The sequence below is a fragment of the Odontesthes bonariensis genome, chromosome 3 (genome assembly GCF_027942865.1).
Source record: "Odontesthes bonariensis isolate fOdoBon6 chromosome 3, fOdoBon6.hap1, whole genome shotgun sequence".
NCBI lineage: Eukaryota > Metazoa > Chordata > Actinopteri > Atheriniformes > Atherinopsidae > Odontesthes > Odontesthes bonariensis.
Genome location: NC_134508.1, coordinates 25,515,654 through 25,533,047, shown reverse-complemented (window position 1 = coordinate 25,533,047; position 17,394 = coordinate 25,515,654). Strand labels below are relative to the sequence as shown.

The 17,394-nt window shown below is 38.8% G+C and overlaps 1 protein-coding gene across 1 annotated transcript; it reads right to left on the bottom strand.

Moving 5' to 3' along the window:
• Positions 1-1,543: 1,543 nt before the first annotated feature.
• LOC142377287 (macrophage-stimulating protein receptor-like) lies at positions 1,544-16,742 on the bottom strand. The gene is made up of 21 exons (XM_075461235.1): positions 16,460-16,742; positions 14,497-15,786; positions 12,564-12,740; positions 12,331-12,450; positions 12,066-12,236; positions 11,748-11,914; positions 10,167-10,296; positions 9,915-10,051; positions 9,598-9,777; positions 9,344-9,443; positions 8,981-9,211; positions 8,693-8,839; positions 8,426-8,588; positions 8,133-8,219; positions 7,348-7,554; positions 7,166-7,246; positions 6,898-7,079; positions 6,645-6,754; positions 5,915-6,080; positions 5,697-5,833; positions 1,544-5,503 (listed from the first exon to the last, which is right to left on the bottom strand). Exons 2-21 carry the CDS (start codon positions 15,700-15,702, stop codon positions 5,290-5,292), a joined length of 4,113 nt encoding a protein of 1,370 aa, XP_075317350.1. The 5' UTR covers positions 15,703-15,786; positions 16,460-16,742; the 3' UTR covers positions 1,544-5,289.
• Positions 16,743-17,394: the final 652 nt, after the last annotated feature.

Below are 17,394 nucleotides of genomic sequence, written 5' to 3'. Positions count from 1 at the left end.
GAACTGTATAAAAGTAAAGCATTTTTCCCAGAGAATCTTTGTGGTGCTTATATCATTAAAGTTATATACTTAAAATAGAAGGATAATCAGGGAACATAGACACAGCTTGCATTATAATAAGAATCAATGTTTTTCAACAAATGATAAAGACGGAAAAATAGTGGCGTAAGCAATATCAAATTTTCCATTTTATACCAAAACTGAGTGCTCGAAATGGGTCAAGCAGGTTCATGTCAACAAATTTTCAATAAGACACAGTGAAATCAATGGGAAATGTGCTCTGCCAAATGATGGAGCAGGACATGAAAGGAATATACATGACTAAGAAGAGGACATTGAGCTTCAATGTGCATATGGACTTATGCAATTATATATGCAGTTTAAAGTCACAGCATCAAAGTATAAGAATTTAAAGCTGCGGTCGGCAACTTTTTTTAGTCATATTAGCTTGAACTGTCATGGGATTCTGGAAGTAGAATATTAAATAGGCTGTTTAGGAAAAATAACGAAATCTGTAGCTCCCTCTGAAGCCTGTAATCATGCTTGCAAAAACCGAGCGCTCCCGGCTGTTTTTAACCAATCAAGTTAGGGTGGAGGAATCCTACCTGTCAATCACAGCTTGTGCACACGCTGCTGAGCGTGAGTCTGCCCCAGCTTGTGTGCGCTCACACTGGTGTGAACTCACGTGCACAACCTCGTCCACAGAGGGGGAGGGGTTTGGGGGGCGATTCGGAGCTTGTTAGAGGTTGGGGGAGGGACCTGAAAGTTGTATCAGTTCGAATTTTCCGACTTTAGACTCGCAATTTTGAAAACCTGCCGACTGCAGCTTTAATAAGCATGGATGTTTACAAAATCTGTTTTATTATTAACGCAGACGTAACTCCATAAGTCAGTAGAGGGGAAAAAAGTATTGATGACATGCTGTGAAGGTCAGCCTGTAGTCAGTGTGGAGATATTTGCACCTGGTTTACTTTAATCTATGTGGTCAACCTAATAACATATTCAGCACGTGGCATGAATACTGTCATACACATCATGGTCATTTTCTAAGCCACAAAAAACACATGCAAATGAATGATTGACGTAAAAAAAAAATCAAAATGAAAGAAAGAGTCCAGTTATATATGTGCCTGACCTTGAGTCTCTAAAGCTCTTTCACTGCTGCAAATTTGTGATAGTCTCTCAATATACTCCCATCTGTGGAGACATTCACTCGGAGAGCAGAGACAGGAACAAACATAACACTTCTCTCCATCTGTGACCTCCCAAGTCCTCATCCTCCCTCTGAATGCAATGCGACAATCGAGAGGAAGGGAGAGGGAGGAAGATTGCTTCGCTATTCAGGCAGCTACTGATGGTACACAAGCTCAAGGATGGCAGATTCAACTCAGAGAGCATAAGTGTGAAACTACATACCTACTTGATATTTTGCAAGAAGATTTACTTGAGGTAAATGGATATCAAGAAGAAATTTGAGAGTCAGAGAAATACTTTTGAGGATGGTACATTAGTTATTTGGACAACGTTTTTATATTTAGTAGAAAAGTACAGCACAAGAAACCACACAACCATGCAATGGGAATTTGCTAGTGAGGAATAAAAGTTCACTCAGTTTTGTTCCATTCTCATGTTTTTCTTGCCAAATAGCTGATTAAATGGCCGAATCATTACAATGCTCACAAGCTTATATATACATGAGGTGATGCTGAGGAATCTTCCTGTTAAATTACAAGTACAAACCTTTTCATTTGTTTTATCTGTGAGAAATCATATTATTCTGGCATTTAAGCTGTGAGTGCTATGCAACTGTCCAAAAAACACATTTTTTTCCTTGTTTTAGTCTTCGGAGGCCAAATCTGCATAACTCCTGGTGGGAAATAGCTATAGCCACAGTTACTTTGGCTTGTTCATAGATCACACAACAGCTGCTGTATGATATTTCGCAGATTTCAGCCAAAGTCTACACCAAAACCAGGACAGTGTGAAATAAAAGTGTAAAATATTTATGAACATATACAGCTGAATGCAGCGAAAAGAATTTTAGAGCATACACTTTAGGAGCCTGCTCTCTTCTTAGTGCAGTTTTTCCCTTCACTGAGCTAACTGGGCATGCATAAAGCACAGTGTTTGTGTGCATGTAAAGTATGAAATTATATTATCTTAGTCAATCAAATCTTTGTTCCTTGACAAAAACCTCGATAATAGAGATTCATTTATTAATTTAATGAATTTATTCATGTCACAATGCATGAAAACTATTCAACAATGATACAACTAATAATAATTCTAACATGATGTTGGCCCTGGCTTTGGAGGAATTTTTCAATTCTGACACTATAAACCTTCTGATGTTCTCAGATTGATGATGCCGGGTTCACGCCACATTGGATTCCTTTCGTAGTAAGTTTCCTTCTGGTAAAAGGCTTTCATGTCAACATTGATACAAGTTTGGGCCTGAATTTCTGTTTGAAAGATATAATAAATACACATGACTTTGCTTAAAGCACATGAAAAGGTAAAAATGAATGACTTAAGTCTCTTAAAAATGATCACATTTGAGTAAATCAAATTAACTGTAATGGGCAAAGTAAAACTACGCTGCCAGTGCAAAGTTCTGAAACCTTCAAACTTATGCTGACCGTTGTTTGATTTTTTAAAAATAATTACCATGCTTACTTGGTATTTTTACCATGATTAGTGCGACTGCTAAATTAAAAAATCCCATCACGTAGGGAACGATTTCTCCATTTGGTGACACAATTTCATGTCTCAAGTTGTGTTTTCAGCCAATCGTGAGTTCAGCATTCACACAACTCTTACGAGAAAAGCCAGCGCTTTGATACCATGACTACAAGGGAGGCACCAGGTTTTTCAATGTCTGTGGTGTGAAGTTGTACATACATGAGCAGGATCTAACGAACATAGCATCCAAGTTCCATTCTAAGAACTGTTAGATTTGGTGTATTTAGAGCATGACAAACCTTAAGATCTTAAATTTAATTTATATATAATGAGTAGGTTGTATTGGCAAGGAGCTTCCCCCCACAAGTGACACATTCAATTACTATTTTGAATATGTATTGCCTGTCAAAATACATTTGTATTTAAATATATGCTATCTGCCATGTAATCATCATGACAAGCCCAGTCATCAATTCTTGCCGTTAAAATGATAGAATGTCTGTAGATTGTTAAAGCTTGTAATTGTCTTGTTCATCTGCTGAATTCATCATCCAATTTCTGTTTCCCATTACAGCTTTTATCACTTCAAAAGATTACGTCAATTTTTCTTTTGTCGTTTCAGGTTTTCATTTTAGGGCCGGTGTCCTTGTTACAAACCAATTTCTATTTTCACATTCCAACTGCTTCATTCAATCCCAGAAGATGCACTAAAACATCTCTCTGTTACACTGTCTTGCACAAATCTCTGCAAAACCATTTCCCACTTAAATTTGAAGTATTTTTTTGTTTTAGCGCCAGACATGCCAATTCTTGTGTCATGTTATCACTAAAGAAGTCATTACATGATGTTTCAGATACTGCCATTCCATAAGATCCTGTCCTAAACTTTAACTTAATCAATTCATGTGTCAATTAATAGCATTCAATTACATTCAGAATTTGCCTGAAGAGAATGGTCTTGTAGCTCTGATGATGTTTAAAAAATGGATTATTTAGATAATCAGCAAGACTGTAACAAATGGTATCCAGTGTAACTGAGGAGTAAATGTATCCAATTGTTTAGCACAGGAAATTAGAATACCTGATTTTATCTTTGTTAGACTTTTTGTGGGTAGTTGCATCCTTTCTAAAACATGAATGTCTGCCTAAACATAGCCAGAGCTTGTCATTATTATCGCCACATCTTTAAAACCTAAAATAAGGAATTAAGATTTTTTTTTAGAGATCCTAAATCATTCAGATAGGGTAGATACACAGATTAGGAAGAGGTGGTTTCACTCTAGCTGAATTTTCCTAATTTAGACCTCTAATAGTGTCTGTTTTTCCTCTCATCCACCTGCGTCACTGCACACTCAGCATCAGTTTCATCATTATCTTAGATGATCTGCTCTGCTCTCACGGAGAACTTTTGTACTTTCGGTTGCTGTAGAGGGTTTCTTTTTCTTTTTATAGGTGGAACAATCTAAAACAAGTTTTTTCTTGATATTTGTTCAAAACAGGACCAAGACGGAGACATTTCTTTTCAGGATAAACGATATAAAAAACATAGAAGTAATCACATGTTCACTTGCAAGACACTCAGTGCAACCAGGTGAAAAGAAATAAAATCAGGGCTGTGTCAAAAATCAATAAAAATCAGCTGTAGTCCTCATAGAAAGCTTGTCTGCTGTCCGTTATTTTGGTGAAATTATATTGCAGTGAAAGTACAGAAGTTGAGAGAAAATCAGTGCTTACATAACAAATTGCCTTGGATTGTCGATTGCAGTGTGGAGATTATCTTCATTACATGTAAGAAACAATCTTAGTGAAAATGATTAAGCTGAACGACTGCAGCTGTTACATTGTTACTCAGGGTAGCACTGTATGTCTGATGTTCAGATGAATATAGTTGTCTGTGCAACACCTTTGTTTGGAGATGTCTGCTGTAGGCCCACTACTTTACTGCAGAGCATCACTGCAGTAGTGACTCCAGCACTCCTTAGAGTGAGACCTTGGTTGCCCTCTAGTGGCAATTACAGGTACTGGATGTGTTTCAGAAAAAGCACGGAAAGCTTTGCATAATGCAGAAGGTGCAGATTTTGTTCTTATGAATCCTGGCATTAAGTATGAATTCTGACATGAGTATGAAATGTATATATAGTATGTCCAAGAAGATTATGTAAGACAAAAATAAAAATACCAGACAATAAAAGTACCAGTCAGCAGTCACAGATCCTGTCAGTTTAACAGTTAAATATTCTGACTGATGGACAGATGCGTGTGTACCACCATATATTATTTTACAAATCTGAGAGCAAAAGTATGTAACATTCATTTTTCCTCATTCATACTCATGCTCCAGAAAAACATCTGGACTTGACATCAGCTCGAACATTTTGCTACAAATAGTAAGTAATAGTAATAAGAGCCTAGATGTGAAACTTCCGGGATACTTTTGCCTCCAGTAAGAGCTTAAAGTGTCTACATTGTTGTTTAAATCAGTAGTCAAATGTTCCATGTGTTCAGACTTGTAGACATCATTAACTATTTATCGGAAGAGGAAAGTTGTCTCTGTGTATGTTTTCCAGCTCCAATCTGAGTTCAGTAATAGTGCCAGTGAATTTGATGTTATGAGTCCATGTCTGAGGCTCCAGCCTCATCTGTAGTTACAGTCAGGGGTTGGTAAGGCCTTGGCTGGTCTAAGTTGACGTAGGCAACCTTCAAATTAATATAATGCTCTCCCTCCAGACAGGACAGAATGTGATCTACTTCTGTGACCAAGCTGTGGAAGCTGGGTCTGCACTCAGGCTCTGGGTCCCAACATGCCAGCATGATTGAATAGCTGTGGAATAAATGATAAATAAAAAATGTATAAAATTAATAAAAAAACTGTCAATGTATCCATTTGCTGTAAATTTACTTCACAGGGTGAACATAAACAATGTAGTCTCCCAAACAAATTTTAGAGTGAATAAACACCATACCTATGATCATTATGTTATGAGATATATATAAAGTAGTAGTATGATGCTTACAGAGTATCTGGGCAATACTGTGGCTGGGGAAGTCGACGTCCCTTCAACAAGTAGTGTGTGATATCATAGGGGTCAACATCTGGATATGGGCTTGCACCTCTGGTTAATAGCTCCCACATTAAGATGCTGTATGACCACTGTAAAATAAATATGTAATGCATTGTAGATACACATTTATCTGACAGATATAAACACTTCTGTATATGAAGTACACTCACCACATCAGACTTGGTTGTGAACTTCTGTGTTTGCAGGCTTTCAATGGCCATCCACTTCACTGGAAGCTTTGCTTTTCTCTGATTTTGAATGCTGTAGTATTCCTTGTCATAGACATCTCTTGCCATGCCGAAGTCAGCCACCTTTACAGTGAAGGTTTCATCCAGCCTGTAACGAAGACATGACAAAGGATCATCTACACTTAACCAGTTGTTGCTCATATCATTTCATTTCAGCTATTCTTCTCTGATTTTTTTTTTCACTTTATAATTATCTGACTTCTACAGCACTTTTTCCTTTTCTTAGTGTATATCGTCACTGTCACCCACCACCCACCACCCAATACCAAAGCACATTACTTGCTGATGAAAATGCAATAATCAGTACATACTTACATACTATATCTAATAGTATGTAAGTATGTACTGACTACTATTCACTATTCTAGTATCATCATTAAGATACTAAAAAAGATCATTTTCTTTGTAAAAATACAAATTCTGATTCTAGGTTTGAGCTGTAAAATTAATTATATTTAATTTAAAGCCTTTATTTCAATCAAATTAGCAGCCAGCCCAACAGATAATGCCATGCCATGTCAAATACTAGGTAGGGAGTGTCATGTTGTGACTAATACTCCGTTACCTTTGCCTGCTCCCACTCTCTTGTAATCAAGACAAACCCCTTTCTTTGACCCGTCACAGGCCAGTAACCAGTGGGATTCACACTTACATGCAGTTGCGCGCAGCCAGGTCTCTATGAACAAATTTCTTTTGGGCTAAATACTCCATACCCTTGGCAACCTGAAGCCCAAACCCAATCAGGTCTTTCACCGTTGGGTTCTGCGAAGGACAAAGAAATGGTAAACACAAATGACTAAATCCAAGAGAATGTACTGAAAAGAAAAAAGCTCCAACCAGGTTCACAGAGCAAATATTTACAATAATGAACCCTCGAATCTAGAAAGTTTCATTGTTTGATTTACCCTTTGCTCACAGCGGATAAAATGACGCACATCTCCATGCTTCATATATGGCAGGACCACCAGAGGAAGCCCTTCTTTGGGTAGCATGATGCCCAGCAGGGACAGTATATTGGGGTGGTGGAAGCCTTTCATAATAATGCCCTCTCTGAGGAACTGGTCCACTTCACCCAAATCAGTGATCCCTAGTAATAAAAAACATACTCTCTTACGAACAACTCTAGCAGTACTCACATAATGATGACTTCCTTTATTCAACAAATTCACTCACTATTCAATGATTTAACCGCACAATGGGTCTCTTGCTTATTGCTATCGATAAGGTGTCCATGATACACTGTCCCAAAGTGGCCTGCGTGGGAAGAAATAGTGACAGAATGGAACTGTATTTAAAAGAAAACTCATATTGTTAAGGTAGCCAGAAAAGGAAGAAAAAACAAGTTGGAGGCTCACCTTTTCCAATAACTTGACTATCCTCAATTCTAAGCATCTCTGCAGGGATCAGCACATCTTTGACCTCATCAAGCAGATCAGAACTCAAGCTAACCATTGAAATATTGTCCCGTGGCATTAAAGGAACAGCCAGATGATCATAGCTGCCAGCATATGCTAAACCTTGGAAGGCCATTCCTCCAGAGCCCGATGTTTGGTTGGACAGATCTACAAATGAGGAAATACACCACTTAGGAAAAAAGAAACTAAGGTGGACAGTATAAAGGTGAAACACTGCTCTTTAAATCTTTTAATACTATTATCTAATGTAGATTTAAATCCCCACATTGTTGGCAATTTCAGATTAAGAAACGGGGATGAACCACCTCACAGTTTTAAAAAACTAAGCCTTTGTGGGATGTACATTTTTTATATTGATAAGTTTTTGATGGTTTGATTATTTAGTTATAAATTGTTCAAAATGTTGTTTTTTTTAGCATTATACTACAACTTTTTTGTTCTGTCTTTTGTTGCCAATGTCTTTTTTACTTTTTTTAAACAGGTTGCTGGCATCAGATTAAAAACACTCATATCTCATAAAACATTTATAGCTGTTGGCTTCAACATCTGAAATTTTGTCCATGTATTATTCTAAATTGCATATATGGTTACATTCTGATTTGTTTCCACCTTACACAGCCACAAAGCTTCTTCGGAAACAGAATTGCATGTAGTTATTCTTACCAGATATAATGCAATGATCTCTTTTCATTACTTTCCAGAGTTTATGAATATCAATGTCTCACCTCGTCTGTAGTCACCTGTCGGAGAGTCAAGACGACTGCCTATGCGAGCACGGGACAACATTCTGGATAAACGACTCTCTATGTTGGCTGAACAAACACATATAATTTATGAAAATCATTGAGCAACAGACCATAAAAACAGTAAAGGCAACAGGAACACTATCAGGTAAAAAAAATAAATAAAGAGTCAGTGAAGAAAAAATACAGAGCTTCTATCTGTAAATTTTCAGCAAAACTGCACAACAAATGATCCCAGTTTGGCAGAATATACCAAGAAATAAGATCTTTCTCACCTCTCTTTTTCTTCCTCAAATGAATCATCACAATTAATGCAAGGCAAGCACCTACTACCAGTGCAGCAATAATGCCCATGATAATGCCCGCAATCACAGTGTAGTTGTTGTTGTTGGCAAAGACGACAGTGCCCACATCATAAACTTCTCCATTCACGGTCACCTAAGGTGGGGAAAAAGATGGCGGTGAAGCAGATGATTATTCTTGTTAAAACACTGAATTTGCTATCAGTTTGGATTGTTGATTTAGTGAAAGAACTTTCTTACCCTGACAGGCGATCCCACACTGGGGATAACCAGGCCTTTAGGAATCCTGCAGGTCAGTTCATTTGACAGGACCTGAGCGTTGCACAACTCATCACCAATGGTCATTGTGATCCTCATACACGCATTCACTGGGTTGAGATTGTTATGCTGTGACATATGTGGGGAAAAAATGTAAAATGACAAAAGAAAATAGATCATTTGTGTTTTGTGATGCAAACTGTCACATGCAGTGATATGCAGTCCAAGTATTACTGTTTTCAATATGTTAGTTTAAACTGTGACACATACATGCAGCGAAACCTCAGTCTCTCCTGGTTTTAGCAGTAAAACATGGTCATCATTTTCAAAGGGGATGACTTTGGCGTCTGGGTGGTAGTCAAAATGTCTCTTCCAAAGGTCACTTTTTCCATCTATGTGAATAGACATCTGTCCTTTGTTAAACTTTTCCTCTGCCATTTCCTTTGGGAACGCAGGAGCAGAGCATTCCATATGCGTAGAATTTCTGCTGCCAATGCAGACCTTGAGTGAAAAAAAAATAATTAGCCTCTCTTTTCACAATTCAGTTTTTAATGACCTGGACGAAATTTGTTATACTGAATCTGAATAAAAGATTTAAATTTTTTTTTTAAAAAGATAAAAGAGATGACCTACTTGTTGAAGAGGGTGCGTGATGGGATTTTTTGGAGTGTACTGAACCACAGTTTTGTGGACCGAGTCAAGATTCTGACCCACTATCACCAGCTTGGAGCCTCTGTGTGACATTGTAAGTGATCATGTTAATGATGCAATGAACAATATGTCTGTTTAATAAACAAACACTGTTTCATTTTGATTAAAACTCTACAGGTAGTAATGGAGGAGTAATGCTGCACAATTCTATTTATAGTACCAAGTTAGTGTCCTACCTCTGGAAACTGCAGTGTGGGTGCACTGAGGTTATGATAGGATTTTCCTTGTAAAAAAACTTCTCAGTGGCAGTCACTTGAAGGCTGTCAATAAAGACTTCCACAGGCACTTCCCCGACACTTGCTGCAGCTGCAGTGTGGCAGATGACTGAAGAGAGAATCCCTGTTTCTTCAGAAACACTGAAAGCCAAAGAAATAACCAAATGTGAAATGTTGCCCAACTCTTAGTTTAAATGGATATCTAAAGTCAATAAAATGATTGTGTTCTAACTATGTGTTAGCATTAATGATAAGATATAGCTGTCTGTGCTGCTCACCTTTGAATAATGCACCTTTTGTCTGCAAAAAGGACATCTCTTTGTATCCCAGAGTTAAGATATTGCCCTGTTAATGTTACTGCTGTTCCCCCAAACATGGGTCCAAAATTAGGTTTGATCTCTGTGATGCGGGGTTCCTGATTAAATGGAAGTAAATTGATCACTTTACAGTCATACGTTTAATAAATACATATTACATGTAGAATAGGCTGCTTAACATTTCATGAACTGCATCACAGACTTCATTCTCACCACAAAAGAGAGGCCAGACATCTGAGCTGTGCCTTCGATTGAGTAACGGCCCTCCACTTCTCCCTCGTGCACTTGCAGAGTGATGTTGAGGTCCTGGTTTGGTATTTTCTCGGACATTTTGCAGACTAGACTGTACAAAAATAATAATGTCTAGAGATACTTCACTGAGGCTGGAGCTTATCAGATAGAAATGAAGGGCAGCACATAATGTTTTCATAGGTTTACGTTTTCCCACATTTTGTTACTCTGTGCTTCATACTGACTTTAGAACTGATATAAGACCCTGTTTTTTAATTCTTGTCAAAACACCACTGGCATCAATGACAGCCTGAAATCTTTCAAGGAGCAATCCAACAAGCTCAGCACACCTTCTCTTCGGAAGTTTCTCCCATTCTTCTAGGCAGAAAGGTTCAAGCTCAAACAGGTTGGATGGGAGTGCAAAGACACTTTCATATCTCCACAGTGATAATTTATTAGCCTCAAGACTCTGCGAAGGTCTTTTCTAGAGTTTTTCACAGGCCACCCATGTTTTCCTGGCAGTATGCTTTGGAACAAATTCCTTCTTAAAATGTACCCTGCACTCCCACCAGAGATCCTTGGCACTCTGAAAGGTTTTCACTTTCACTCATTACTTCTTCATATTCTTCTGCACTCCTCTTTTCCTCTACCCTAACTGAACTCAGAGCCAGTGTACCAATAAACGAATGAATCTAAACATCCCAACAGAACAATGCAACACCACCATGATTGTAATAATGACGGGATCCTCCTGTTTTTTCTTTGTTTGTTTGTTTTTCTACGTATCCTGATGGAAATTGTGGACAAACAGTTAAAACGTTCTTTTTTTAAATCAGATGATTTTGCTTTTCAAGGTCTGAGAGTCTTCTGGGAGCCTTCTGATGAAATCTCAGAAGTATCAAGTTTCTTTAAGGTAGGAATTGCTTTTATCTAGCAACTTCAACATAAAGGCCTGATTGAAAGAGTGTTGAACAGATTATTGTCCATCTGGAAGGTTGTTGTGTCTTCAAAAATGAAATATAGATGTCATTCATTCATGTGACCATTAACTTGTTGGTTACCTCTCTGGCAAACGGCATTTGTCTTAGGCTGTGCAATCTACAAAGTCTATTGATGTTTGATTCACCTGTCAGGAATCCACCCTGATTCTCCGAACAGAGTCTGCTGACTGCTGTCAATAACTTTTCATAAGCACTTCCTAAAACTTGACTTAAAAAAATACCGAAATACTTTTTAAGTGATCAACCTAGGCTATCTTGCCAATTGAGCCAGGCTAAAAGACGTCCATCTTCGTGACGCTTAAGATTCTAAGGTTTAACTTAACTTGCTAACTCATAATACTCATAATACATCCCTCAGATTTGAGAGGGTTGCTTTCAAATACTGCTTAAGTTTTACAATGCTTTTTGTAAAGGTCACTTTAAATCTTACTGGGTGATACAACACAGTACTACTCAGCATTAGTTAACTTGTTGGTTTGAGACAAGCAGAGCGTGGTGCTTACAGAAATAACAACATAAATGACAAAAAGATCAACCAGCAGTTTTTGTATGCGTGACTCACCTTTCACTATTGCTCTTCTCGGGCAAGACGGTACACTGGGTCCCCGAGCCCACTGTAATGATATGAGTTTTGCCATTGATGATGGCTGGTCGCAGTGGAGACTGAAACTCCGAACCGCACAGTGTCACCTCTGTCTCCCCACCAGCGGGTACCATTTTCGGGAAAAACTATAGATAAAAGTGTAACCATGAGGCAACAGTTATCGGCGTCTCAATGCAGTGAGAGAGCAAGAATTATGTTGAGTAAGCATAAATGTTTTTTTTTATTTTATTTTATGTATTGATGAACCAGTTAGCCCTTTTGAAGAAGCCTATCTACCTCAGTTATGACAGGTGTGCAATAGTCTTTGTTCCACTGTGAGGTACATTCATGCTTCCTGGAACAGTGTCCTGAACACCAGCCGCAGTTCATGAAGCGTGGAGCTGTCAAACACATGGAGCATGTCAGAAAATGTGCGCATCCCGGTCCTGTAGAGGGTACCTTGAACATCTTGAACAGGGAGAGAAGTAAGATAAGAAGTCAATACAGAGCACAACAATTTTACTGAAAATCAAGACATGCAAAAGATTTGAAAAAAATGTACCTTATTTCCAGCCAGAAAGAGAAGGGAATCCTCTGAGTGCACAGCTGCTGTTCTGGATATTCCAATTTCTCCCAGTGAATAGTTTGCAAAAACAATAGCCCTGTACGATGTGAGAATCACCTAAACCGGTGACACGGAGAGGATTCATGTAAAGGCAGAAAGCAGATTAGCTTTTTCTGACTTTAGATCACACAATCACACAATCACACTGCAGCACAAAGATGATTCATTACCTGAAGTATCCTTCCATCTGAGGTACCAAAATGCCCAAGTGTTTGATTCCCAATAGTGTTGACCAGAACAGCAGTGAACAGGACATCTCTCATCTGGCTGTTGAAGAGGTCCAATCTGTAGTGTGGCTTTGACACCAAGGTGGGCTCATCACTGCATGTGTGATTACCCTCAGAGCTCTGTACAAGCAGGAGAACCACGTTCACGCATCAGTACTAAGAAATCACATACTTGAGTTTTCAAATTCAACTTGTATCTGCCTCGTTGAGCATTGAGCAGATATTTATAGTATGTAAATGCATAAACGTAAAAAAGTAAAGAGACTAAACAGACTTTAATCATTAATTTAAAGAGGAAGTGCTTTGCCATGCCTCCAGTTATATAGTAACAGGCTGTGAGAGGAGGGTGATAAAGAACAGTGATCCTAGCTCTGTTGACCCGGTGACTGTTTCTCAGTGCATTTTGCCTGGAAATGAAACTGGACTTTCTGTTCTTTAAGATGCATAAAACAGTGAATGACAAAGTATGTGTTTGGTTAGCAGAGCATGAGTCACAGTGCTTAAAAGAGGACAGTTATTAAAAAAAGACAGGATATGTTAAACTAATAGTAAACATTCCACTGCAAAGCAGTTATCTGACCTGTCCCAGCATGCCTCAGTCTGCCTCTTGACAGCGTTACCTGTTCTAGATTTTAAAGACATGTCATCTTTTTTTTTTTTTTTTCTATCAGCTTGTACTGACTATGGGAAAGAAATATTTTCCGTCCTTGCTTCTCATGCCTCACAATACAAGAATGGGTGTGGGCAGGACAGATTTCCGTGTTTGCTTTCCATTTTAGCAACGCATTTCTAACCGTCATATCAGTGTAATAAAATCATTTATTTAAATTCACCATTTAACTTCGGGTAAATGTACATACATTGTTTGGTTGATTCTTCTAATGCTCTTTCTTCTTGCTTCATATATATAATGTTGCTTTGTTTCTTTTTTTTTATATGAACAGATGTAGGTTAGCCACTTTTATAAGCTGATCTTACCAGCTACTGCGCAAGTGATAGAGCAACCACAATACAGTATCTCATGTCTTCAATGTAAATCCTATTTCCTGTTACTTAAATACATAAAAGAATATCACAGTCCAGAACTCACCCTACCCTCTAAATTCCACCTTTTATCAGCTGTATTTATCACTTGTGTTTATTGGTACTCATTCTTGTAGGTGTACACATGTCTGAGAGAGATCAAAGGACACAGTTGAAATACCATAAAAGAGAAAGACCACACCTTTTTTTGTCAGGAACCATAGCCCAATTCACTGTATTGGAATTGGGCTTCCTCACCTACTTCCAAAGTGTATGGAAAGGTGGTAAAGGAGTAAAAAGGTCTAAACTCAAGCAACACTTGTTAAATCTTGAACAACTTTAGTGTTTGACCGACACGTTTTGGCTTGTGGGCACTGACCTAATCATGGTCACAAGCTGAAACATCTTTATCAATAAAGTTGCTCTTTATTCTACTATAGTTTACCCATACACCAACAACACATCTTTCCTCCGGTGGATTATCAGTTAAATGCTCTGATTAATCTGAAAAATGACACATAAAGAAATTGGAAAGGTTGAGCGTAATATAAATCTTGACTCTTTCTACCGGAAGCACGTATCTGATGAAACACATTTGCTATCAAAACGCTGTACTGTTGCAACCACTCTACTGAGAAATACTTACAACAGATACTAGGTGATAACAGCAATGTGCAGGTCACGATACTGACTCACCCCCCCCCCCCCCTGTAAATATAAAACTGTATGCTACATTGATTGTAACACAGGTTATTTCATTACACAATGTTTGTCCTGACAAGTCATTTCCTGTCTGGGCACAGGGTGACCCGTTTACTGCTCTGATGATACTTAGACATAAAACGTTACTCACCTCATGTGGGCAGCTCTCACATGGTTGGAAGTGGCAGAGACCTCTGGACAGCTGCTCTGAACCTGACTTACAGCAGGCATCCACGCCCATCTCAATCGCATGGTTGACTTTACTCAAGGAGAAGGCACACAGGGCTGAGTTTTTCTGTGGTTCGCCATGAACATTGACCTCCGCGAACACCCCATACAGAATATCTTCTTTCTCGTCCACCCTAAGCTCTTCGGCCAAGTCTTTCCCCGCTCGCCAGAAATGTGCTGCCTGCAGCCCATTGTACACAATATCCCTTAAAACCTCTCTCCGTTTCTTTCTTCGCTTTGGGTCATACCGGCACTCTAAGACCAGCTCTCTGTACATCCACACTTCCGGAGTTAAAATAGGCAGACGTCCCAGACGGGTCTGAAAGGCTGAATTGCTCTTGGAGGGATTTTCCCTCTGCAGGGACAGAAAGTAGACATGCTCCTTGGTGGAAAAACTGTACAAGTAGTCAATGCTGTAAGAGTTACGTAGACTGGGCAGCACTGTCAGGCCATTCATGACCATATGAAAGCCATCTTCAGTTGCAAGTGGTCTTACCACTGATATTGACCTCCTTGGATAACTCTGTGTCACTTTGTCATTGACAGAATTTGCTACAAAGAACAAAGATGTTCTTCCCTGTTCAACGATGGTGACTTTGGTGCCAAGAGGGCTCGCCAGACAGTCGGGACATTTGCCTGAAGAGTTTTGCTCTTTTTTGTATAAACATGTAGGCTCTGGTTGTGGAGAGCTAGTGTCAATAAAGTAACAGATCCCGTGCTGTGTACTTCCACAAAAGTACAAGTATGGCAAGTCAAAGCCAGCAGGATCCAGAAGCAGAACCTCGTTGTTTGTGTCCACTGGATCGTCAGGATCCGTCTCTATGTCACACAACTGACAGGTTTCACATTCAGGGCTGCCCAAAGGTCCAGTTTTCAAGTCCCATATTTTTTCCATAGCATCATCAACTGCCACGATCACATTCTGGCATCCAATATACACCTCGTTTGGAGATTCTTCCCGGTTTACCGCAATGTTCTGTATTGGTTTGTCTGTTTGGAAGTATGGGAGGGAATATTCCACTGTGAAATCCACCTTCCTTTGAGAAGCAGGGGGACATGTTTGCTGTCCTAAGGCAGTTTGTGTTTGTATCCAGATACATAGTGTCAGCAAGGCAGTCAGAGTGACCATCTCCACGTCACAGCTCACTGTGATTTAGTGTTACCTGCTATATACTTTCTTAAAAGAGAACATTCTGAAGAGGCAGTGAGGGCTCTGTGAGAGAAAACAGAGAAGGAATGTTGAGATTTAACAAACAGAGCGCTGTAACATTTATTCTTACATTCAACAGAGATTCACTGCTTCTAAAAAAAAAACCTGCTCAGACTGCTTAAACAGAGGTATAGGGGGAAAGTAACAGTTTGTGTTTCTTTTTTGAGATGAGTACAAGTTGATTTGTGCAGATATCTCTATAGAATTTAGAGAACTACATGACTGGCTGAGCCAGTGGAAAGATAAGGACTCCAGTAAGGTTAAACCTAAAGTGGGGAGGACTTGCTCCAACATGTGGAGCATGGGAATGTCCAGTCTCACAGAGGCACACACTAAAAAAGACAAAAAATGAGAAAAAAAAAAAAAAAAAATACTGATTGCTACTCTATATATATCAAATATAGGGTCTTGGTGGCTGATTAACTTTTAACAGTTATCATTCATAAATAGGAATAATCCAATGACTATATTAGGATGAAAATATTTTCAAAAAGATAAACAAAACGAAAATGATCATTATAAATCCATAATTGGAATAATATGAATTGATTATTTGCACTAAAATTAAATCGGAAAAGGGAACCTGGATTAAGCCAACGAGCTGTTAATCACAGCAACACGTTATCTCAGCCTTGAACCTCCTCAATAGAAGTCCGTAAAAAAAAAAAAAACCTACCTCGCTTTTGGAAAGGAAAGGGTGTCGCTGTGGTTTGTCCAACAGACCTAAAAGGTGAATTCCTTACGACGAGAAATGTCCTGTAAATGTGGGGCTCCACTCCACTCGCTGGCCGAATTCACCTGACAGCGTCACTGTCTGTTCCAGGGTTTTCACAGTTCTACGCCAAACTGGTTGAGCAATTAAATCAACCACAGACCAGGACACACCAGCTTCATAATAAAAGTCCATCTGAACTTCCTCAGGCTGAATGCTTCAAGAGAGGTAAATGAACTGAACAAAAGGAGACACGTTAAATAAACATGATAACAAGACAAATTATTCTGAGAGCTTTTGATATAAATGGCATGCCTTCATAAGAGATCATGCAAATGAATTCAGGAGCTTCACACCTTATTCTAAATGCTTCACACCTGATTCTAAAAGAGTTTAAAAAGTTTAAACTCTTCAGATAGAATGCGTGAGATGATATTGAAAACATTTATACCAAACCTGCATGTTACTTTAGAACTGCTTTTTCTTTACTTCTTTTTTTTAAAATCACGAATTATAATAACTTCTATTTCATATTCATACATTCAAACTCTGCGATTTCGCCACTGCTACTCATATTATGCAGTTGGAAAATTGATTTTAAAGTGGAAGACCGGAAACGCTCTCGTCATTCCGTCCAGCTTCACGCAGACCCGTCTGGGTGCCGTCCTGTCAAGCCGCACCCGCAACGAGGAAGTATGAAATAGTTGCGAAATTACACCGCCTCAAAAATAAATCCTCCTCGTTTGCTCTCGAGATATATGAAAGCAACATCTGCAGCATTTTTCCACGCAGGCGTCACTGAATTTGAATTTGAAACTTCGATAGAATCAGCCTTGGAAAAACAGTCTTCAGGATTTCTGCCAAAAATGCATTACTTTCTGACCAGGGATAAGGTTATG

Coding starts and splice junctions, on each gene's coding strand:
- LOC142377287 (XM_075461235.1), bottom strand. CDS start 15,702: ATGGTCACTCTGACTGCCTTGCTGACACTATGTATCTGGATACAAACA. Junction 11,915..12,065: donor GCACACCTGTCATAACTGAG/GTAGATAGGCTT, acceptor TTTTATCTATAG/TTTTTCCCGAAAATGGTACC. Junction 6,755..6,897: donor TTATCCGCTGTGAGCAAAGG/GTAAATCAAACA, acceptor TGTCCTTCGCAG/AACCCAACGGTGAAAGACCT.